Raw genomic sequence first — 25,077 nt, forward strand, 5'->3', positions numbered from 1 at the left:
AACATTTGTAGATTGAATACTTATTAAGCTGATCTAGTTAAATTCCTTTTTGTAGCTGATATCACCATGTTAAATTCAGTAATGGTGATATCTTTTGATGTCAAGAAACATTAGTTGGATCCAGAAGCTCATCTGATTGATAACTAACTACTTTAAATATCCACTCTGCCCACTGTAGCAACACACACAAAATGCTAGAGGAACTCAGCAGGCCGGGCAGCATCTATGGAAAAAGAGTACAGTTGACGTTTCAGGCCGAGACCCTTCAACAGGACTGGAGAAGAAAAGACGAGGAGTCAGAGCTAAAAGGTGGGTTGGGAGGTAGGGAGGAAGAAACACAAGGTGATAGGTGAAACTGGGAGGGGGGAGGGGTGAAGTAAATGGCTGGGAAGTCAACTGGTGAAAGAGGTACAGGGTTGGAGAAGGAGGAATCTAAAAGGAGAGGACAGAAGGCCATAGAAGAAAGAAAAAGGGGGTGGGCAACCGGAGGGAGGCAATGGGCAGACAAGGAGATAAGGTGATAGAGGGAAAAGGGAATAAGGAATAGAGAAGGGGGGCATTACCAGAAGTTTGAGAAATCGATGTTCATGACAGCAGATAGGAGGCTACCCAGATGGAATATAAGGTGTTGTTTCTCCAACCTGAGTGTGCCCTCATCATGACAGTAGAGGAAGCCATGGATGGACATGTCAGAATTGGAATGGGAAGTGGAATTAAAATGGGTGGCCCCTGGGAGATCCTGCTTTTTCTGGCGGATGGAGCGTGGGTGCTTGGCAAAGTGGTCTCCCAATCTACATCAGGTCTCACTGAAGTACAAGAGGCATCACCAGTAGCATTGGATACAGTAGGTGACCTCAACAGATTCATAGGTGATGTGTCAGTTTGCCTGGAAGGACTGTTTGGGGGCCCAGAATGGTAGTGAGGGAGGAGGTGTAGGGGCAGGTATAGCACTTGTTTCACTTGCAAGTTAGCAGGCAGATCAGCGGAGAAGGATAAATAGACAAGGGAGTCACATAGGAAGCGATCACTGCGGAAAGCAGAAAGTGGAGGGGTGGGGGGGAGGGAAGGGAAGGATGTGGTTGGTGGCGGGATCCCGTTGGAGATAGTGGAAGTCACAGAAAATTATGTGCTTGATACAGAATCTTGTGGGGTGGTAGGTGAGGACAAGAAGAACCCTATCCCTGGGGTGGCGGAGGGAGGATGGGGTGAGGGCAGACTTGCGTGAAATGGAAATGAGAGCAGCATTGATGGTGGAAGAAGGAAAGAGAAGAGAGGAACCTGATGTAGACTGGGAGACTGCTTCGCAGAGCACCTATGCTCTGTCTACTAGAAAAAGCAGGATGTCCCAGTGGCCACCTGTTTTATTTATCACGGCAACACTTGTGGCTGCCCCGCACAATTTTCTTTGATAAAATTTAATGCAAAACAGCACATTTTACAGTATGTTTTGATGTACATGTGACAAATAGAGCTAATCTCTCTCCAAAGTTGTTAATTATTTGGGATGAACACTAATTTTTCTTTATCAACTAGAGAAACAAAACTATACAAGTCTTGATGCGCCTGACAAGATTGCTTTAGTAATTAAGGTGTGTACGGAAATCCTATAGAGATTTGACGCAGGGCTTCAACCTGACATATCATCATTTTCTTCCCCCACCCACAGACGTTGCTCAACCCCCTAAATTCCTCCAGTAGATTGTTTGTTGCTTAAGATTTCACCAGATTGGAATTCTGCTATTTTTCATGGACATCCATACTAAATCCTGCATCCAAGCTTTCCATATTGATTGATTTGATGTACCGGAATCTAGATTTGACACTTTGCTGACTAATGTTTACTACATAAACACAAGAAATTCTACCAATGCTGGAAATCCAAGGCAACACATGCAAAATGCTGGAGGAACTCAGGTCAGGTCTGAAGAAGGATCTCAGCACAAAGTGTCAACTGTTTACTCAGTTCCATAGATGCTGACTGATCTGCTGAGTCGACGTTTCGGACCAAGACCATTTGGCAGGACTGGAGAAAAAAAAAGATGAGGTGTAGATTTTCAAGGTGGGGGAGGAGAGGGAGGAACACAGGGTGATGGGTGAAACCGGGAGAGGGCGGTAAATAATGGAGTACAGGCAGAAAATAGAAAAACGTCTCATGTTCTCAATATTTATTGTCTTATTATTATTATTTCCCGTATGTATTTGCTCAATCTGTTGTCTTTTGCACATTTGTTATTTGTCCATCTTGTTTGTGCTGATTGTGGATGATTAGCCATGATCACAGTGAATGGCGGTGCTGGCTCAAAGGGCCGAATGGCCTACTCCTGCACCTATTGTCTATTGTTGGGTGTGGTCTTTCATTGAATTGATTGTTTTTCTTTGATTTACTGAGTATGCCTGTAAGAAAATGAATTTCAGGGTTGCATATGGTGACATATATGTACTTTGATAATAAATTTACTTTGATCTTTGAATAATGCCTTTTTTTATTATCATTGCCAACCATTTCTCAGTTGATGGCATTTTAGTATTTACTATATGGTCATGGATTCAAGTCCCACTCAAGACACTTGAACGTATATTTCAAGCTGATGCTCTCCTGCAATTCAAAGAAAGGGCTTTAATAACTGAGATGTCATTTGTAGAGCAAGGCATTCAACATGACTTCGTCTGATCCCTCACAGAGATGTAAAAGCCCAATTGTATTATCTCCAAATATAGAAGTGTCCTGGTGAATACTTCTCTCTCAACCAATAAAAGTATAATTGACTTGTATTTATCGCATTCCTAATTGGGGGTGGGGGTGCTATACCATACACATATTCCTTGCTGCGTTCTCTACATCACAGAAATGACTACACTTTATATATACAAACGTATTTTAGCTATAAATACCTTGGAATGTCTGTGTTCCTGAATGGTGTTTTATACATAGCTCTTTTTAGAATGCAACTATAAAGTCACAATAATGATTTAAGGCACTTACAGTAGAGCGTGACTTGGTCTAAATAGGCTGATCCCTTAATAATACAGTATATAATTAAGATTCAATTAGAAACCCATGAAAAACGAATTGCAGATAATTGTACACCTGTATTACCTGGGCTTGTTTCAATGCTGAAGGTTCTGATTCAGAGTCATTCAAAGGCTCATTTGATTCTGCATTTCCCATTGTGAATATTCTGTTTGAAAACAAAAACATAATTGGAAGTTAATTAACTTCAAACTGCTTTGAAAATATAGGGTAAATGATAATAACACTAACTAAATTAGAATACCATAAACTCAGGCATTACATAGAAAATTGGGACATCAAAATACTAGATATAAGAAAATGAATCTAATCTGTTATTAAATATTTACATTGTATAAAATATGCTGTCATGTCACAATTAATGGCATCACTTAATCAACCTCTGGACATAATTAACAGCAACTTGACCCGTGTTAGTCTTATTTATTACTGAGCTTCAATTTGTCTCAGATTTGTCATAAGCTAATTTTATTTTTTTTAAGACTGCTCTAATAATCCCATGTGACTTTTTAAAATATTCAATTCAAGGAATATGGGCCTTGCAGGCTGAGCAAATATTTGACTCCCCATAGCTCAGTGCCAATGAATTGCCTTGCTGTACTGCTGCGGTCCTTGATGCATACTAATAAATTTGGTCCCTTCTACTTTTCATTCAAGTTCCAAAACTCTGTAGGGAGCAGTTTAGGAAAGTTGAGGGATGTTTTCCTTGGACAAACCAACAACCATCTCCAGACAGGCCAGTTCATCGGAGTCCTTCACAATCCGAGGATTTCCTCCAGGTGCACTGGATGCCCCTCACATCACAAAGATGTAACAATTGGTAGGTTAATTGACCGCAGCAATTAAAGCCATGGGTGCATGGAAGAGTTTGAGTGAGTGGATGAGAATGCTGGATGAGTATAGGATTAATGAAGGATTAGTGTAAATAGAATTTGCAAATTAACATTGTGGTTCACTCTCCTACCTTCCCTATGGCCCTGAGAAAACAGTATTCCACTCCCTTCCCTTTTTGCATCTGATATCTGTGTAAGCTGTTTGGTACAACCATAATGTCATAATTCTGAATTACAATCCCAGTGATTAAACACAATTTCAGAGATCCAGTAGTCTTTACTTCAGCAAGATTTCAGGTGGGAAGCCAGCACAAGAAAAATTACAAGTTCACAACAGAACACCCTTTAGCCCCAGCGCCTGTTCTCTGTTGTTGAATCAGGCTCATTATATATCACTCACAAACAGACAACTCTTGCATGTCATTATTTCTAAATGCACACATTGATGCTTATTTTAGCGTCTTATCAAAGACTGACTTGTAGGGTTAGGGTTAGGGTTAGTAAGTTGTGGGCTTGCTCTGTTGGCAGTGGAAGCATGGCAACACTTATGGCTGCTCAGCACATTCCATGCTGATTTGATTTGATGCAAACAACACACCTCACTATATGTTTCAATGTTTTGATGAACATATGACAAATAAAGCTAAAACTAATCTCATTATATCCTACCTCAATTTTATGTTAACGCAATACAATGCCTTGAAAAAGTATTTGGCTCCCACAACGATTTTCACATTTTACTGTCTCATTTTCTAACTTTAAAATAAATTTTTTGAGCTAATCAACCAAGCATTGTGCATCATGTCAAATCAAAAAAAAATTTCCAAACCTGTCAATAATTAACTAAAAACTAAAAACCAAAATCGTGAGGCTGAAAAAATATTCATTCCCTTTGCAAACACAATGCTAATTTTCCTCAGGTGCAAAATGCAGTATTACCTTACCAACTCACCCAATTTGTTGATATATTATGTAAAAGTCTTAGGTACATATGTATAGCCAGGGTGCCTAAGACGTTTGCACAATACTGTATTTGTCAACTCGGAGCAGAGTGCAAGTTTGAAACTCTGGCTGGAAGAAAGTGTGTTGGGAACAGTGATGGTGGAGCACCAAGGGAGGGGTATGGGGCAGGTGGTAGGAAAATAATGCCAGGTGCAGGGGTTGGCACAGGTGCAGACACACCCAGCCCTGAAACACCAGGCAAGGTCATTTGATTCAAAATAATTGGACTGTTGGTCATTACAGAATGTCACTCTGGTGCTTTCTGCACCATCTCCTCTCCCTTCCCTTTTTCCTGACCATGATTTCCCTCTCCTTGCCCCTTCCCACTCTCAGACCAAAATAGAGACCCATATCAGAATCAGGTTTATTATCACTCATTTTTTTGCGGCAGCAGTACAGTGCAATACATAAAATTACTACAGTACTGTGAAAAATTGGAGGATCGCCTATTTTCAATGACTTCATTAGAATACATATGCCCCTTTCTCTGTAAGTTACAACAGTATGGGTAGATTTTCAACAAACTAGATCAGAATAAAGATAAAAGAACATTCAGCAAAATGATGATAGAGAAGCACAAATCTAGTGAAGGGTGCAAGACTATCTCAAAGGCACTGAACATACCTCAGAGCTCCGTGCAGTCCATTGTGAAAAAACAGAAAAAATATGAAAGCAAGCAACACTGCCTAGGTCAGGCTATCATTTTAAACTTAGTCACAGGAAAAGAATGGCAACTGTAATAGAGGCTACCATGACACCTACAGTTACTCTGAGTGAGTTGCAGAAGTCAGTGGCTGCAACTGGAGATTAAGTTCATGGCTCCACAATCTCTAAGGCCTTGCACAAAAAAGGTATTTTTGGAAGATTGGCAAGGAAGACAACCTGGTTAAGCAAAAACATATACTTGCCCGTATAGACTTTCCAAAGAATCACTTAGAAGATACTGTAAAGATGTGGAAGAAGGTCTTGTGGTTGGATGAGACTACAGTGGAACGTTTTGGCCTCAACATAAGCAGTACCTGTGACATAAATCTAATACTGTGCCTCAGCCAGGTAACACCATTCCTACTGTAAAGTATGGTAGAGGTAGCTTCATGTTATGGGGAAGCTTTTCAGCAGCAGGGACTGGAAATCTGGTCAGCATTGATGGGAAGATGAATGCTGCTAAATACAGAGAGATCCTGGATAAAAATCTGCTAGCCTCTGTCAGAAGGCTTAAACTGGGGAGGAAGTTTGTCTTTCAGGAGGACAATGAGTCAAAGCATACTGCCAGAGCAACCATAGAGTGGTTTCAAATGAAGAAAATTGATGTCTTTGATTGGCCTAGTCAGGGTTCTGACCTTAACCTGATCAAACATGAGGTAAGACATTAGGATTGCTGTCCACAGCCGCTCCCCAATTAACCTGGCACAGCTCGAGCAATCTTGCAAGAAGGAATTGCCAAATCCTGCTCCATCACATTGTGCAAAGCTAATAGAGACTTATCCAAAAAAAACAACTGACTGTAATAGCTGTGAGAGGCGGTTCAATTAAGTACTCCGCCAAGGGTACTGCTGATATTTCTGTTTTTGACTTTGTATTTTTTTCACGCTTTACAATTTCCCCTGTTCTTCTGTGGAAAAGGAGTGTGTAATTCACAAATAAAAATTCTCAGTTAAATTGAACAGAAGGGGGTGAATCCTCTGCAGTCTGGGTGGGGAAAGTAGTCCTAAAGTGCTTTAGAGAAGGGAGTTCCAGCATTTGGAGCTTGTGATGATGAAAGAATAGAGATATATTTCCATATCAGGGTTGTGTGTCATTTGGAGTGAGTTAACAGACAATGTCTTTCCTACTGCCCCTATGCTAGATGGTAGAGATAATAACTTCGGGGTATACAGTTGGGGAAGTCTTGAAGAATTGTTTCTGTGCAATTGGTGGATGATACATGATACAACCTTTGTCTGGCAGTGGATCCAGTACTTAAGATGGCAAATTGCATGCCAATCAAGTGGGATGCTTTGTCTTGGACAGTGCCCAATTTTTCAAGTGTTGTTGGAGTTTGACTTAATCAGGCAATTATCTCATCATACCCTTTATATGCTTTTAATGGCTCATCCTTTGTCCTGAGAGTCTCTTGATAAGCAGCCTCATAGCATCTTTCTCAACAATCCTTCTTTGAATCTTGCATTCTCAAGTATCTTCTCTCATTCTACTAAACTCCAGTGACTATGGGTCAATCTTACTTAATTCCTCCTCAAAGAATGACCCTTCTCCCAAGAGCCTGCTCCATGTTTCAGCTCTGCAGCACAACCTTCAAAAAATTCCAAAGCCCAGCACTGCACAAGTACTCAAATTTTAATCAGAAATGAGGCCAGGGAACAAAATATCTGTGTTTGTGTGCTCCAACCCTTATGCAATATAAAATGCAACAAAACCTGTCTTCCTAAATGCATAAGAATTTTCAGTATTTCATTTTCAGCTTTGCCAAAGGTCTATAAAAAGCAATACTTATTAATTTCCCACATTTAAAAAATACTTTTCTATTCTTTCAACAAAACAAATGATCTTATATTTTCCAAATCATTCAAATTCTTGTCCACTTTACTTTTTTACTTTGTAAATTCTTTACAGCTTCCTGATGGTCCACTTTGCTAACTAATCTGTGATGTCAGCAAACTTGGATGGGTTACTCACTGCTTTGTCATCTGAGTCATTCACATAGATTGTAAGACGGTGAGAATCTAGCAAAGATCTTCATGCAACAACTGTGAAGTCTAAAAGTAGATCGTCACTCATAATCCATTTCCTAACCTTTAAACAAGCTCTGCAGGTTTGCGGCTTCCTGTTCATTAGATCCATACTTAGTGTAAATCTTTTCACAACAGCTTTATCAACAAAGTTGGCTCTAAAACAATTGATAAGACCCTTTGAGTTGGATGTCCCATTACTTGGTGGAACTGAATAAGCCCCAATGATGAAAATGTCTGAGCATTGAATCAACTGTCAAAGTTTGAGAAAGGAGTAAATGATTGTGAATATTCAGTAACTATTAAAATATTGAATATCAAAATAATGTCTTTGTATGTTTTACTGATTTTACTAAAACATTTGACAAAGTGCAACATGAAAAATTATTTCAAATTCTCACTAAACTAAACATTGACGGAAGGGACCAACAACTGCTTCAAAATTTATATTGGAACCAAATGATGGCAGTAAAAATTGATGATAATGTAAGAAATCGGACTAAAATTCAAAGAGAAGTTAGACAGGGATGCATTGCCTCACTGGAATTGTTCAATATCTATAGTGAAATGATTCTCAGAGAAATAGAAGACCTAGATGGGATAAAAATTGGAGGTGTTAATATCAACAATATGAGATATGCAGATGATACCACCCTAATAGCAAGTGCTGCAGGAGATCTACAAATCCTCCTAGACAAAGTAGTACAAACAAGTACAGATTTTGGTCTAACCGTCAACTGTAAAAAAACCACATGTATGGTAACATCAAAACAGCAGGATACTACCAACTGCATCAGTAACCAAGGGATTGAACTAAAGACTAGCTTTAATTACCTTGGTAGCTTTATATCACAAGATGCTAGAAGTAAAGTAGGAATAAAAAGAAGAATTGCCATTGCCAAAACCAACTTCCAAAAATATGAAACCCATTTTTACCAACAGACACATTTCTATGACAACAAGGCTTAGGCTACTAAAATGTTACATCTGGTCAATCTTGCAGTATGCTTCTGAAACATGGACTGTAACACCAGAACTCCAAAGAAACTTAGAAGCAACAGAAATGTGGTTTCTTAGAAGAATACTGAAAATATCATATAGAGATAGGGTAACTAATGAGACAGTACTCTAACGTGCCCATACAAAAAGATCTTTAATGAGAACATTAAATGAGAGGAAACTTAAATTCCTGGGCCACGTTATCAGAAAGGGAGAAATAGAATGCCTTACATTAGAAGGCCGTATGCCTGGGAAACGCGGAAGAGGAAGGGAAAGAAGAAAATGTATGGACGCTGTGAAAGAACTAACAGATCTGATTGTGCGAGATATCATTGACACTGCACAGGATCGTTCGATGTGGAAAGCTATGATCACCCAAGTGTGTAGCGTGCAAGGCACACGAAGAAGAAGATTAAAAATATATTATTTATCTTTTATAAAAATACCTCCAACACCATGTCCTCAAAATCCTCCAAACTCACCATAAGGACAAGTGAACCAATAATAGGAACTTCTCCCAGCCAATATCACCAGATACTCTGAGTTGGTCACCTCTGTTGTATGCCTAACAGCAGACTATGGAAACAAATAAAAAATACTCCAGAAGCTGGAAATCTAAAATAAATCTGAAAATGCTGGGAACATAGGTCTTGCCAGCATCCTTGTAAGGAGAAACAGTTAACGTTTCAAGCTGGGGGCATTTTATCAGAACTGGGAAAACAACAGAAAACAAGTTAGAGAAAGGGATGGGTTTAATAAAAGGAATCTCTCTCGTAAAATGAGATTAAATGAGTAAATATAGCAATTAAGTCACACTTTTGATCAGATTATGCTCTGTGTAATATGTACCTAACAGTATGTATGTGGGACATGCCCAGCAGATACTACCTAACAGAAAATCTTATAGCAATCTCTGAATTAATAAACAGGAATAAATAATATTAAAAATATTAAGAAGTGTGGTATTGTTGAATATGTTTCAAGGAGGTAGCATTACTTGTCCCTTATTAGCCCTCAAGTCGGGCTTGACAGGGCTGAATCTGGCTTATGTATGGCTTCAAAGTTCAAATACATTTATTATCAAAGTATATATATGTTAACATATACTACCTTGAAAATTCATTTTCTTGCCTGGATTAACAGGAAAGAAAAGGATAAAATAGAATTTATGAAAAAAAAAACAGACCGAAAATCAACCAATTTGCAAAAGGCACACTGTGCAAATAAATATAATACTGAGAACACGAGTTGGACAGAGTCCTTGAAAGTAATTCTGTGGAATCTGATCAGAGTAGTGGTGATCGAAGTTATCCACTTCAGTTTAGGAGCCTAGTAGTTGTAGAGTTGTAAATGTTCCTGAACCTGGTGGTGTGGAACCTAAGGCTTCTGTACCTCATGTCTTATGGTAGTAGCGAGAAGAGGTCATGGCCTGGATGGTGGATGGTTCAGGTTCACAGCAGTGTCATTGGCTGTAGATTACCCTTTGAAATTGCCTTGCAAATGATTCAGATGTATCAGAATAACTGCACTAAAACAGAGCAAGAAGAAAGCTGGACAAATCCTCACACATGTACCAAGGCATCAAATGGTCCTGTTTCTCCAGTGTCTTATTGCCAGATACACAGAGCTTCATTCAAAGTACCAAAACATTCAGTCAAAGTCTCAGTCTCCTCCATCAAAATCCCTGACTGTGCCCTATAGTATACAAGATCAGTTCAATATAGGTGGTAGAATGGTGGTTAGGAATCAAGGAGGAGTGGAGAATCTTTAACAGTTACTTGAACCAAGTGGATTCTCAACCATGAACATGGAAACCTGCTGATGTCCTTTTGCAGCCAATGAATCTGTATTTCTCCATGGTAAGTGTCATTTGCAAGGCGTATGGAGTGACATGGGCACTGAAGGCATGACTGCCAGATTGCCTATGGGAGGTTCCCTGTGAATCAATTTATCAGCATCAATACAAGCAAAATGCTGGAAGAACTCAGCAAGCAAGGTAGCATCTGTGGAGGAGAATAAACAGCCTGTCTAGGTGTCCTGATGAAAGGTTTCAGCCTGAAACATTGCAGTTTATTCCCATCTATAGATGGTGTTTGACTTGCTGAGTTCTTCGAGGATGATGCTCAAAATTTCTAGAATCTGCAGAATCATTTGTATTCATCTGAATCAATCTACATATTTTAGATAAATTTATTTAAGACAACATGGCAGGAATGACCAGCTCATACTCCTTGTAGAAGTAAATTCCCCACTTCACATTGAGGACTCCATTCGTAATTCATTGTGCGTAATGGGACCAAAGGTCCCCACTTAAAGTGTTAATTCTGCTTCTATTTCTACAGGTACTGCCTGACCTGCTGATTATTTCCAGCATTTTCTATACTAATCCGCTTTTTAGATTCAGAATAGGTTGGGTAGCTCAGTACTAAGTATCTATGAGGTACAGCCTCACATCCCAATCTGTAACACTCGGCCCACCATATCACTGTACAGTGAGGTATAGAAAGCCAAGTAGGAAAGAGCACCAGGCAGGTCTAAATATGAGGAGTCATGCATTCTACATGCAGTTTGCAGCAGATGGAGCTAAGTGATCTCACAAATGCCTGATCAGATCAAACTTGCATCTAGTTATAAAGAGCAGTGTACAATTAAAAATAAGAGCCTCCAATAATATCTGCAAACCTAATATTGAGGGGACTCAGCACATGAGTGGCAAAGACAAGACTAAAGCATTTTTACAACCATCTTCAGCCAGATCCACTGAAATTGGAATAAAAGAACAACATCGTTGTTGAGCAAACATTGTGAAATTGATCTTATTTTGTGTGTTTTGCTTGAATTTCCAGCATCTGCAGATTTCCTCGTGTTGGCATGCTCTTGCATGTTATTTGTCCACTTGCATTTTCACTATAACTGCAACATTATATTATGCATTTTCTATTCTTTTTACTGCTTCTAATGATTTTTCTGGTTAACATGCAAAACAAAAGCCTTTTCCTGGTAGGTATGACAATAGTAAGCCAATACCTATACAGATAACAACCTACTCCCCCACACTGCTCTGGTTGCAGATTCCTCCCTCCAGGTATTTCACCAAATGTAGAGACTATCTCTATTCTTTCTTCTAACTTAAATGCAGTGACATTATCTTGGCCATTACTGTTCTGCTGGTCCTTTGTAATCTGGCCCTGCTGCAATTATTGTGGACCTGAGCTAGAGAAAGAACAAAGTTAAAGTTGTGAAATGTGGTACTAGAGAAGGAATTTGCTGAATGCCTACAAGATGGCTTTTTAGAGCAGCTTGCGCTCGAGCCACCTCAGTGAAAGCGTACCTTAGATTGGGTGTTATGTAATAACGCAGATTTTATTAACCCAGCTTGCCCAGGTGGATTGGAGGGGATACTGTGGGGATGATGGCAAAGAAGAGGTGGCTGAAGTTTCTGGGTACAGTTTACAAGGTGCAGGATAGCTAAGGTCCACAGAAGTAGATCTCAAATTACAGTGATAAGCAACTGTGGCTGACAAGGGAACTAAAGGACTGCATAAAAGCCAAGGAAAGGGCATATAGGTTAATAAAAGTGAGAGGGAAGTTGGATTATTGGGAAGCTTTTAAAATCCAGCAAAAGACAACTAAAAAGGCTATAAGAAGGTAAAAGATGAAATACGAGGGTAAATTAGCCATTAATATAAAGCAAGATACTAGACATTTTTTCAATTATATAAAGAATAAAAGGGAGGGGAGAGTTGATACTGGACCACTGGAAAATGATGCTGGTGGGGTAGGAATAGGACAAAGAAATTTCAGATGAATTTAATAAGAACTATGATTCAGTCTTTACTGTGCAAGATTCTAGCTGTATGCCAGATGTCTGTGTCAGGGAGCAAGAGTGAGTGCCATTGCTATTATGAAAGAAAAAGTGCCAGGCAAACTCAAAGGTCTTAAGGTAAATAAGTCATCTGGACCAGATGGAGTACATCCCAGAGTCCTGAAAGAGGTTGCTGAAGAGATAATGGATACATTAGTCATGATCTTTCGAGAATCACTTGATTCTCATCTGGTCCTGGAGGACTGGAAGTTTGCGAATATCACTCCATTCTTTAAGAAGTGAGGAAGACAAAATAAAGGAAATTATAGGCCAATTAGCCTAACCTCAGTGGTTGGGAAAGTGTTGGAGTCCATTATTAAAGACAAGGTTTCAGGGTGCTTGAAGACTAATGATAAAATAAGTCATTGTCAGCATGGTTTCGGTAAAGGGAAATCTTGCCTGACAAATGTGTTAGAATTCTTTGAGAAAGTAACAAGCAAGGTGGACAAAGGAGAGGCAGTGGATGTCACTTACTTAGATTTTCAGAAGGCATTTGATAAGGTGCCTCACATGAGACTGCTTAAAAAGATAACATCCTACGGTGTTACAGGAAATATACTGGCATTGATAAAGGAATGGCTGTCAGGCAGGAGGCAGCAAGTGGGAATAAAGGGGGCTTTTTCTGGTTGGCTGCCAGTGACTAGTGGTGTTCCTCAGGGGTCAGTATTGGGACTGCTACTTTTCAGATTTTTTGTCAGTGATTTAGATTGTAGAATTAATAGCTTTGTGGCAAGGTTTGCAAATGATACAAAAACAGGTGGAGGGGTAGGTAGTGCTGAGAAAGCAATCTGATTGCAGCATGACTTAGACAAATTGGAAGAATGGGCAAAAAAGTGGCAGGTGGAATACAGTGTTGGGAAATGTGTGATAATGCACTTTGGTAAAAGGAACAATAGTGCAGACTATTATTTAAATTGGGAGAAAATTCAAACATTAGAGATGCAAAGGGGCTGAGGAATCCTTGTGCAAAAGCCCCAGAAGGTTCACTTACAGGTTGAATCTGTGGTAAAGAAGGCAAATGTAATGTTGGTATTACTTCAAAGGGAATAAATATAAAAACAAGGAGATAATGTTGAAGCTTTATAAGACACTAGACAGGTCACACTTGGTGTATTGTCAACAGTTTTGGGCCCCTTATCTCAGAAAGGATGTATTGTTGTTGGAGAGAGTTCAGAGGAGGTTCAAGAGGATTATTCTGGGGCCCAAACAAAGCAGCTTACATATGCGGAGCAGCTTTGAGGCTGTACTCACTGGAATTTAGAAGAATGTATGAGGATCCCACTGAAACCTACTGAATGTTGAAAGGGCTAGATATGGTGGCTGTGGAGAGGATGTTTCCTCTGCTAGGAGTATCCAGGGCAATGCCTCAAAATTGAGGGGCGACCTTTTAGAACAGAAGGAAGGAGGAATTTTTTTTTTGCCAAAAAGTGGTGAATCTGTGGAATGCTCTGACACATACTGTGGTGGTGGCCAAGTCCATGGGTATATTCAAAGTGGAAGTTGATAGATTCCTTATTGGTCGGGGCATCAAAGGATATAGTGCGGGGCCAGGTGTATGGGGTTGAATGTGATCCGGCATCAGCCATGATGAAATTGTGAAGTGGACGTGATGGGCTGAATGGCCTAATTCTGCTCCTATGTTTTATGGTCTTATAGAAACATAGAAACATAGAAAATAGATGCAGGAGTAGGCCATTCAGCCCTTCGAGCCTGCACCACCATTCAGTACGATCATGGCTGATCATCCAACTCAGAACCCTGTACCTGCCTTCTCTCCATACCCCCTGATCCCTTTAGCCACAAGGGCCTTACCTAACTCCCTCTTAAATATAGCCAATGAACTGGCCTCAACTGTTTCCTGTGGCAGAGAATTCCACAGATTCACCACTCTCTGTGTGAAGTAGTTTTTCCTAATCTCAGTTCTAAAAGGCTTCCCCTTTATCCTCAAACTGTGACCCCTCGTTCTGGACTTCCCCAACATCGGGAACAATCTTCCTGCATCTAGCCTGTCCAATCCCTTTAGAATTTTATACATTTCAATCAGATCCCCCCTCAATCTTCTAAATTCCAGAGAGTATAAGCCTAGTCGATCCAGTCTTTCATCATATGAAAGTCCTGCCATCCCAGGAATCAATCTGGTGAACCTTCTTTGTACCCCCTCTATGGCAAGAATGTTTTTCCTCAGATTAGAGGACCAAAACTGCACACAATACTCGAGGTTTGGTCTCACCAAAGCCTTGTACAACTGCAGTAGTACCTCCCTGCTCCTGTACTCGAATCCTCTTGCTATGAATGCCAGCATACCATTTGCCTTTTTCACCACCTGCTGTACCTGTATGCCCACTTTCAATGACTGGTGTACAATGACACCCAGGTCTTGTTGCACCTCCCCTTTTCCTAATCGGCCACCATTCAGATAATAATCTGTTTTCCTGTTCTTGCCACCAAAGTGGATAACCTCACATTTATCCACATTAAATTGCATCTGCCATGAATTTGCCCACTCACCTAACCTATCCAAGTCACCCTGCATCCTCTTAGCATCCTCCTCACAGCTAACACTGCTGCCCAGCTTCGTGTCATCCGCAAACTTGGAGATGCTGCATTTAATTCCCTCGTCTAAGTCATTAATATATATTGTAAACAACTGGGGTCCCAGCACTGAGCCTTGCGGTACCCCACTAGTCACTGCCTGCCATTCTGAAAAGGTCCCCTTTATTCCCACTCTTTGCTTCCTGTTTGCCAACCAATTCTCTATCCACACACCCCCAATACCGTGTGCTTTAAGTCTGCACACTAAGCTCCTGTGTGGGACCTTGTCAAAAGCCTTTCGAAAATCCAAATATACCACGTCCACTGGTTCTCCCCTATCCATTCTACCAGTTACCTCCTCAAAAATCTCTATGAGATTCGTCAGACATGATTTTCCTTTCACAAATCCATGCCAACTTTGTCCGATGATTTCACAGCTTTCCAAATGTGCTGTTATCACATCTTTGATAACTGACTCTCGCATTTTTCCCACCACCGATGTCAGGCTTACCGGTCTATAATTCCCCGGTTTCTCTCTCCCTCCTTTTTTAAAAAGCGGGGTTATATTAGCCACCCTCCAATCCTCAGGAGCTAATCCAGAATCTAAAGAGTTTTGAAAAACTATGGTTTACAAGGTCTCTTTATATTTGCCAGTGCAAACAGGAAAACAAGAATTGCAGTAATGCTTTTACATGCATAGAAATATAAGGATGTAATAATAATAAATCAAACAATAATTGTATGTCAGAGTAGTGGGTAGTAATGGACATCACTTGTTTCTTTGATCAAGAAACGTTGTCAATGGGTTCATTGTCACGTGAGTGCCAATGTTTTACCAGTCACTGATTAATAACAAACAAGCTATTGCTTTAAAGCCAATAAGCATTTTTTTTTTGCTTTTATTGGTGTTTATTTTTTGCCGTCACTATTTTCCAGGAGCGGAACATTATTGATATGGAGCAATACTGGGACAATTAAAAGTATCGTGTTGTCATATAGTCAAACATGGTCAAACTAGGTATTCTCCCCAACCATAAGTTCTACTGGAATAAGCTTGTGGATGTCAATTATAAATATCTCGATTTTAGTAGCCCATGCAATATTCTGACGACATTTGTACTACTTTAGTTCTGCAGATAGTCAACAGTAGCCACAGGGCAACCAGCAAGTGCCCTCGATAAATCACAGTTAAATACTGCGCATGTACCCCAAGGTGCTGTTACACTTCCGAATGTCAAGAAAGATGCAATTATGCAATAGAATTACAAGCAAACTATTATCGGAAAATATTGGTATTAGTGATCATTTTGAAAGCTTGAGGCAAAACTTGCCTGGTTACATTTGTTTTACCAAAGTTCGGTTTTTAAATGCGGCTCCTCGGTAAATCTATCCTTTAAAAAAATAACAGTCACGTTACGATAAATTGCCTTAAATTTCACAAATAAACCCTTTAAGTTTGCGAGGCAAGCTATCTTTCAGCAAAAGCCTGTGATTCGGTCTGTGAAGGCGAAAGGTGAGACTTGCCTGTAATAAGCACCTTGCCGTTCGCGTGAGCTCGCCCTCAGCGCAAAACCAATGGATCCAAAAAGGGGAGGAGAAAGAGACGACTCAAATGCTGACTCCTGTCACTTCCTTCACCGCCACAGCTGCCCTGCTGCAAGTCGCCACTTCCATTCGCAGCGAACTGCTACCTGCATCTTGCAGCCTCACTAGTTACTCAAGGGTGGAGCTATCACTGCTAGCCGCTGCGCTGGTCTAATTGTGTGCAGAGTTGGGTGAAAACAAATCCACCACACGAGTACATCCTGATATTAATTACTGGAGAATCTTGACAATAGAAAATGTCCAACAAACATAACGTCAAACTTATGCCTAAATTTTATCGATCTATATTACTGGGTGCAGTTAATATAAACTTTGATTTATTCTAATTGGAATAAAAAAGGGGTAATAAATATCAAAGCAAACTAAGGGAATAGCCATTTAGGGCATTTATTTGCACCTGTTAGCAGATGCAAACTCCTTCTGTTCTATATACAGTATTTAGTACTGAGTGGTAATTGTTTTAATTATTTTTCCATATCAACATTAAAATGGCCAAATATGTTGAGATAGAAGACTCCATGTCAAAAAAGTATAAGGGATGGATAAAAACCTAACAGTGCAACAGTTTCAAAATTCTGAAAGAAACATCACATACATCTTTCAAATACTGAGATAAGGCTTTATTGTTAGTAATGAACTGAAATAAAACAGTGTTGTGTTGTAGCATGAAAATATGAAACAATAGCTGGCATTATAATTCTTTTTGTAGGAGTGAGATAACAAGCAATACAAGAAGCTTAAAGACTTACAATACAACCACTGATTCTGTTGATGTCAATAGAGCACTGAAGTAAAAATTCTGTTTCAGTTGAATAACCTTCAACTAAATGTTTGTCATGTTATATTTTGCAACAAATGAACGTTTGCCAAGGGAATCATTTGAAAAGAAATGAAAACACTAGATTATTTGAGAAAGTTATATACTTTGTATAGAAATTCTTCTGGTAGATAGGTGAATAGCAAAAAATTGAAGTGCATAATCACAGATGCACCAAAAGGACCATGCACACCTGAAGATATTAAATTAATTCTATGAATTTAAACAATTATTTCATTTGGCAGAGATGCTTTCTTTGATATATCAAACCAAATTTTGCTTGTTCTCACAGAACATTAAGACTCTAGTGGCTCTATTTTAAAATAAGTAGGATTACTTAGTCATCTCCCAGAGAGAATGTATTTCCCCAATCAACATATAAAAGTAGATAATCTTTCACTTATCACACGTTTATCAGAAGGAGCACTTTGGTTATCCCTGTTTCCCCTCAGGATTACTTTGCTAAAGTCCTTCATTAGATGTAACGTGCTTTCACGAATTCCCATAAACCCTGACAACCCTGTAATTTCACTGTCTGAGATAGCCCTCCAATGCCAACGTGAGAGCATTCTTCAGAAGGGTGAATCCTTGGAAAACATCTGGCCCAGATGGCATACTTGGCTGAGTACTGCTGACCTGTGTTAGTCAACTAACTGACTGGAATGTTTCAGGCATTTTCAAACTCTCACTTTAAAAATGTATGTAAGCAGGGGACAGTCTTCATTAGAGGATTGGATGTGGAGAGGATCAGAACTTCTAAATTCATTGTTGTTATCATATAAGAGTATCTGCCCTGGGACAAAAGTTCCATCACAGAAAAGGCACAGAACAGCCTCTATTTTCTTAGAAGTTTGTATAGATTTGGCATATCACCTGAAACTTTGACAATTTCTATAGATGCACAGTGGAGAATATCCTAACTGGTTGCATCACAGCCTGGTATAGAAACTCCAATGCCCAGGGATGGAGAACTCGACAGAAAATGGTGGATACACTTCAGTTTATCACAGGCAATTTAGCCCCACCATTGAACACAGCAACAAGCCTGCAGAAAGCAGTATCCATCATCAAGGGCCCCCACCATCCATGCCATGCTCTCCTGTCATTAATACCATTGGGTAGGAGGTATAGGGGCCTTAGATCCTACACCACCAGGTTCAGAAACCCTTCATTCATCAAGGTCCTGAACTGATGTGGAAAACTTCAGTCTGTACTGATTCCACAACCTACAGACTTATTTTCAAGGACTCCACAACTCATGTTCTCAGTATTATTTATTTTTTTATTTGCTCAATTTGTCTTTTTTGCACTTTGGTTGTTTGTTAGTCTTTGTTTATGTATAGCTTTTCATAAATTGTATTGTATTTCTTTATTTTCCTGTAAATATCCACAAGAAAATTAATTTCAAAGTTGTATAGGCTGACATATACATACTTTGATAATAAATTAGCTTTGATTTTGACGTTGACTTTAGGATTGTTGATATTGCTAAATGAATGCAGCCTTTCTTTCTGAATGTACGAGACTGGAAGATTTTAGTGATGAGGAAAGATTGGATAAATTGGAGTTGTTTTCTCTTGAACAGAGGAAACATAGGAAGATTTAATTAAGATGTGTACAATAATGAGCAGCTTAGACAGAGTAAATACAAAAGACTTATTCTTTTGCTACCTGAGGGGTCAAAGTCAAGGAAGATAGATTTAAAACAATTCATGGGAACTTTACAGTGGTGGGCTTTTCTTGCAGAGACTGATGGAGATCAGGAATTTGTGACCTTGCAGGGAGTGGACCCAGAAACCCTCATCACATTTGGAAAATGACTGGACAATGTATTTAATGAACAATGACCTGCAAGAGTAAGGAGCATGTGCTGGTAGGTGATATTAGACTGTGTCAGTTTCTTGTTCTGCAAGAATATAATGGGCTGAAAATGTCCTATCTGAGTCATGAAACCTCTGTGATATTCAGAAATTTGAATGACTTAAGTTCAAGTATCCCTCTAAGGAAGGACATTCAACTACAGAGAGAGTTATACAGAGATTCAGTAAATTGATTGCTGACTTAAGAAGGGGATGAGATGAGATTGTTCTCTGTGAGACAATTATACATATTTAGCCTGAAGTAATTTTCATTTAGAAAACATAAGAGGAATTTCATTAAAATATTCTCATATCACTTGCCAAGGTAGATGCAGAGATAATCCTGGCTGGGATATCTAAAGCCATGGACTGTTTCAAATGAAGGAGACCGGAATTTAAGACTGAGATGTGATGAAGTTTCTATAGCAAGGGGTCTGTGGAGGCTCAGTCACTAAGTCAGGAATCAATAGATTGTTGGATATTAAGGAAATCAAAGGAAATGGGTTTAGTGAGGAAAAATTGTTCTCAGGTGAATAATCAGCCATAAACTTGTTGAATGGCGATGTAAATCTGAGGTGCCAGGTGTTTAAGGTTATAGTTGATGAATGAATAAGTGTGATTTCTAGATCCGTTCCATTGCTTTATACATGGCACCTACATTGTGTGATCATCAAAAGAAATAGACTGACAGGACAGTGACCAGTTAATAAATGTTATGATAGTGAAGGGTGTTTTAAAATAGTCCCAATAATCCATGGGTATTTTGAACTATGTGGCCAATATTTTCATTCCCTACATTAATCATAGGATTATAAATTGAAAATATTGCAGCTATGTTTTAACAATTAATTTGCAAGAGTAATCTGGTGCACCTACAAAGGAAAAATAGGAAGATGGAGAACAGGCAAGGGGTTATAACTTCCTCTGGTGCTCCCCTCCCCCTTTCTTTCTTCCAAGGCCTTCTGTCCTATGATACTCCCCCTTCTCCAGCCTTGTGTCCCTTTTGCCAATCAACTTCCCAGCTTTTAGCGTCATCCCTCCCTCTCCTGCCTTCTCCTATCATTTCGGGTCTCCCCCTTCCCCTCCCACTTTCAAATCTCTTACTATCTCTTTTTTTCCGTTAGTCCTGACGAAGGCTCTCGACCCAAAACGTCGACTGTACTTCTTCCTATAGATGCTGCCTGGCCTGCCGCGTTCCACCAGCATTTTGTGTGTGTTGCTTGAATTTCCAGCATCTGCAGATTTTCTCGTGTTTGTTGATGTAAATGTTCATCTGGTGGTATTAAAGTTATTAAGACTGAAACCAAAAAAAAATTGAGACTAAAATAATGTAAGTTTTAAATTACCCAAGGTTTATACCCAGCTATGAAGGGGTTATAAGTGCCAATTCTTATCTAAATTTCTAGGTACTCATTAGTAAGCAAAGGGTACAAAGAAACAGAAAATCAACTTTAAAAAGTGGAGCTGAGAAAGTGTTAAACTTCAAAATATAAACAAATTAAACCTTCAAACAATATACCTATTAGTCATGCACATTAAACACAGCATTTTTCAAGTGCATACAATTTAAGATAATTTTCATTTTTAATGTGTGCCCTGAGAACATAAATGTACTTTCAAAGAATCAGGAATTGCAGTGCTAGTTTCAGTCTTGACAGCTTGAAAACATTGCTCAGTAAACTGCAAGAGAAAATCAACTAATGACTTTGTTTCCAACTGGACCTAAATTGCCTACTTTCATTTCACATCCATTCTGAACTGGAATTTTATTTCTGAATTCAAGAGATTTTATTTAATCAGCTCCTGGTAGAATATTGCACTGTAAGCAATGAATGGTCATTACTGCCTCTGTCAAGATGTACATCGTTTCAGAACTAAAATGCTCATTTTTTGCTCCACAGTTGAAATTTTATAGTATCATGATATTAGTTGTTTATAGATTCAGAAAATACTATGGGATGAGTAGGGGGAATTAATACAAATATTTCAGCATGATTTGGATAATTTGGATAATCTATTGACATAACAGGGATGCCATTATGATTCAATCATGGCTTCTTGTCTATTAATTCATTCAACCAACATACTTGAAATACCATCATCATATTTAACAACATGCTTCTTTCATTTCATGAAGGTCAATGTAAGGGATAAAATGTAGATTTCACTGTTATACAAGTACTTAAATGTATTCTTTCCCCATGCTCTTTGATTTTTCTGAGATTATTTACTATTCCAATGTTCTTAACCCAATATATACATTTCAGCCCCAGACACTAATCTACCATGTTTCAGAATATTTCCAAATCAAAAGAGATGGGCTCTTCAATATAAAATCAAAGAAGTCATGTAGAATTTGGTGTACATGTGATATTCATGTACATTTGTGAACATTAATTGAAATTTACGTTGTAATTAATAATCATATATTCACCACCAAGCTTCTGGTATCTTTTTTCGTTATAACCATCATTGGCTAGCTGTGTAAAACATAATGGTTTTAACATAAACCTAAAATAGTTAAAATCTGGGCAGTAACAATGACAGCCACACTCATCATAAAGGCTTATCCCTCAATTAATAATGTTGCAATATTAAATTACCATTCAGCACTGGATTTGTAGGAAATATATTATGCAATTTTTAGATACTCTGTGGCCACTTTATTAGATATCTCTTGTAATAAAGTGGCCACTAAATGTATGTTTGTGGTCTTCTGCTGCTGTAGTCCACCCACCTCCTGGTCCGATATGTTGAGCATTCAGAGATGCTCTTGTGCACACCACTGTTGTAACATATGGTTAGCCGAGTCACTTTCTTGTCAGCTTGAACCAGTCTGGCCATTCTCCTCTGACCTCTCTCATTAACAAGGTGTTTTCATTCTCCTCTGACCTCTCTCATTAACAAGGTTTTTCAGAGGCCATTCTCCTCTGACCTCTCTCATTAACAAGGTGAGCACTACCACTCACTGTTTTTTTTACACGTCGTTCTCTGTAAACTCTGGAGACTGTTGTGCATGAAAATCCCAGGAGATCAGCAGTTCCTGAGATATTCAAACCTCCATGTCTGGCATCAACAATCATCCAAAGTCATATAGGTTACATGTCTTCCTCATTCTGATGTTTGGTCTGAATAACAACTGTACCTCTTGACCATGTCTACATGCTTTTATGCATTAGTTGATTAGGTATTTGCATTGACGAGCAGGTGTACTGGCATAACCAATAAAGTGGCCACTGAGTATACATCAAGAATAATATCTCATGTGATATGTCAAATTTCCACAAGACCGTAGTCGAGGTATAGTAACACTTGAGTTATGGAAAGGGTACAGTGTGATTTAAAGTCTATTCTTCTATTTCTGAATGTTGAACACATTGTCCAACAAGTTAGAAATGAGGAAGTTGTCGAGGGAAGTACCAATGAATGTAACTTCATCTTGTCGACAAGAGAAAGGCATTGGAAGAAGTATTGATTGGTATCAAAGCTGGTGATGAATCAACATATAGGAGGGAGATTGAAATTCTGCCTAAAGTGGAGCCTCAACAGAGACCCCTCACTCAATATCAGCAAGAACAAGGAGCTAGTTAATGACCAGGAGGAGGAAACTAGAGGCTTATGAGCTAGAACTCAGTGGGGGATTAGAGATGGAGAGGGTCAGCAACTTTAAATTCCTCAGAGTTATCATTTTGGAAGACCTGTCCTGGTCTCATCACATAAAGGAAATTATGAAGGCAACATGACAGTGACTCAGTGACTCTACTTCCTTAGAAGCTTACAAAGACGGCTTGACATCTAAACCTTTGACAATCTTCTATAGATGTGTAGTGAAGAGTTTATCACCTAGTTGTATCACGGCCTGGCATGGAAACACCAATGCCCTTGAATGGAAAATCCTACAGAAAGTAGTGGATACGGCTCAGTCCATCATGGGTAAAGCCCTCTCGGTCATTGAACACACGTACATGGAGCGCTGTCACAGGAAGACAACATCCATTATAATCAGGGACTCCCACCACCTGGGTCATGCTCTGATCTCACCACTGTCACCTGGAAGAAGGTACAGGAGCCTCAGGACTCACACCTCCTGGTTCAGGAACAGTTATTACCCCTCAATACTTAGGCTCTTGAACCAGGGGGGATAACTTCATTTGGCCCATCACTGAACTGTTCCCCATGGACTCACCTTCAAGGACTCTTCATCTTATGTTCTCAATATTTATTGCTTGCTGATTTATTTATTGCTTACTTATTTTCTCTTTTGTATTTGCACAGTTTGTTGTCTCTTGCACATTGGTTATTTCTCCACCCTGATTGACGTAGTCTTTCATTGATTCTATTATGGTCCTTGGATTTACTGAGAATACCTGCAAGAAATCGAATCTCAGGTTTGTATATGGTGACGAATACAGTATGTACTTTGAAAATAAATTTACTTTGAGCTTTGATATTTTCCAGGAATATAATTGTGAGAAATACAAATGAGTTTATTTTATATACTGTACTTTCATTTATTGTATTAAATCTTTGTTTTTTTCAATTTTGATTAATTTAATAGTAGCATATTTTTTTAAAATCCATGAACAGTTAGGGTTGAATTCACCCAGTGAAATGATACGTGTAAATATAGTCATTGGAGATATCTGTTATCTAGAGATGCTTAGGAGGAGAGTTCAGTTTGATAGACTAAAAAGTTTTCAATTCCTGTGGTCGAAATAAGCAAAATTGCTGGAGACTGACATGATCCTGGAGATATAACTGTACCACCCTGCAGCAGCTGAGGTTCATGAGCACTGAGACAACCCGTAGTTGAAGAAAACAAAGGGATCAATGACAGGGGTGATGTCATCAATAGGAAATGTCATCAATTCGTTAGGATCATAGAGTACAATCCCATGAGCTAAGGGCTCCTTTCTGTACAACTTTGCCTCATCACTAAAAGTTTGATAAACATACCTAGTCCCCTCAGAGGGTGTAAAATAAAGGCTCACTCCTGTGCCCATCCATGAGCTGAGTTTGAATATAATATTCTATTAAGTGCTCATGAATGACAGGTGATCAATGTGCAGCATGTAGCGGTCTTAAAGGGCTTGTTGCAGTGGTTGCAGAGTCTCTTTCTCCTGACTAATGACTCTAAAAATTAGCCTGAGGATAAGGAAGTTTGACATTTCATACTGACACAAATAATTTCTTCACGGAGGATTGGAGGCTCTGTACTGCAGAGGGTTACTGGTGCCAAGTCAACATATTCAAGAATGAGATTGAATCTCTTTATGTTCAAGATTAACAAAGGATAAAGGGATAGTGTATGAAGTGAAACTGATGTGAAGGATCAACTGCAATTATATTGAATGGTAGAGTATACCAGATGGCTCATAAGGCCAGCACTAGTGTGTATTTCTTATGCTCATTATGTCTCTTTAATCAGGATACAAACACGTGCGCCATTCAGTATAGAAAATGCACAGAGGCACTCTTATGCCCTAACCAGCAAAGTTCAAGCCAGACATAGCTTCAATTTTAAAAATTACAAATTCCTGCTTAAAAATGTTGCAAGCCAGGCCTATTGAGAAATGTTGAAAAGGGTGTTGTAAACTGGCAAACTTAATTTGATTAGTATCTTCCCTCTTTTGTTTAACTGAGTACAAACTTCCTGGTGTTTCTATTTAAAATGTGTCAGACATTTCTGTCTGTTAAATAAAATAGGGAATAGTTATGTATTGTGAAATAACAAGTCATACAACATGAATACAAATACTGTGGGTGGAACAAGAATCTAGATACATAATTTCCCTCCCAACATTCCCA

At 39.1% G+C, this 25,077-nt stretch overlaps 1 protein-coding gene across 4 annotated transcripts in view; it reads right to left on the reverse strand.

Annotated features, from left to right (window-relative positions):
• Positions 1-16,695, reverse strand: part of bcas1 (brain enriched myelin associated protein 1) — a 151,286-nt gene extending 134,591 nt beyond the window's left edge. For all 4 annotated transcript variants that reach the window (XM_072276771.1, XM_072276764.1, XM_072276789.1 and 1 more), the window contains exons 1-2: positions 16,513-16,695; positions 3,098-3,179 (exon numbers count right to left, since the gene is read on the reverse strand). In XM_072276771.1, the coding sequence (XP_072132872.1) occupies positions 3,098-3,169 (72 nt within the window). In that variant the 5' untranslated portion in view covers positions 3,170-3,179; positions 16,513-16,695. The remainder of the gene's footprint in view (positions 1-3,097; positions 3,180-16,512) is intronic.
• Between the last annotated feature and the right edge of the window lie 8,382 nt (positions 16,696-25,077).

The sequence above is a fragment of the Mobula birostris genome, chromosome 2 (assembly GCF_030028105.1).
Source record: "Mobula birostris isolate sMobBir1 chromosome 2, sMobBir1.hap1, whole genome shotgun sequence".
Lineage (NCBI taxonomy): Eukaryota > Metazoa > Chordata > Chondrichthyes > Myliobatiformes > Myliobatidae > Mobula > Mobula birostris.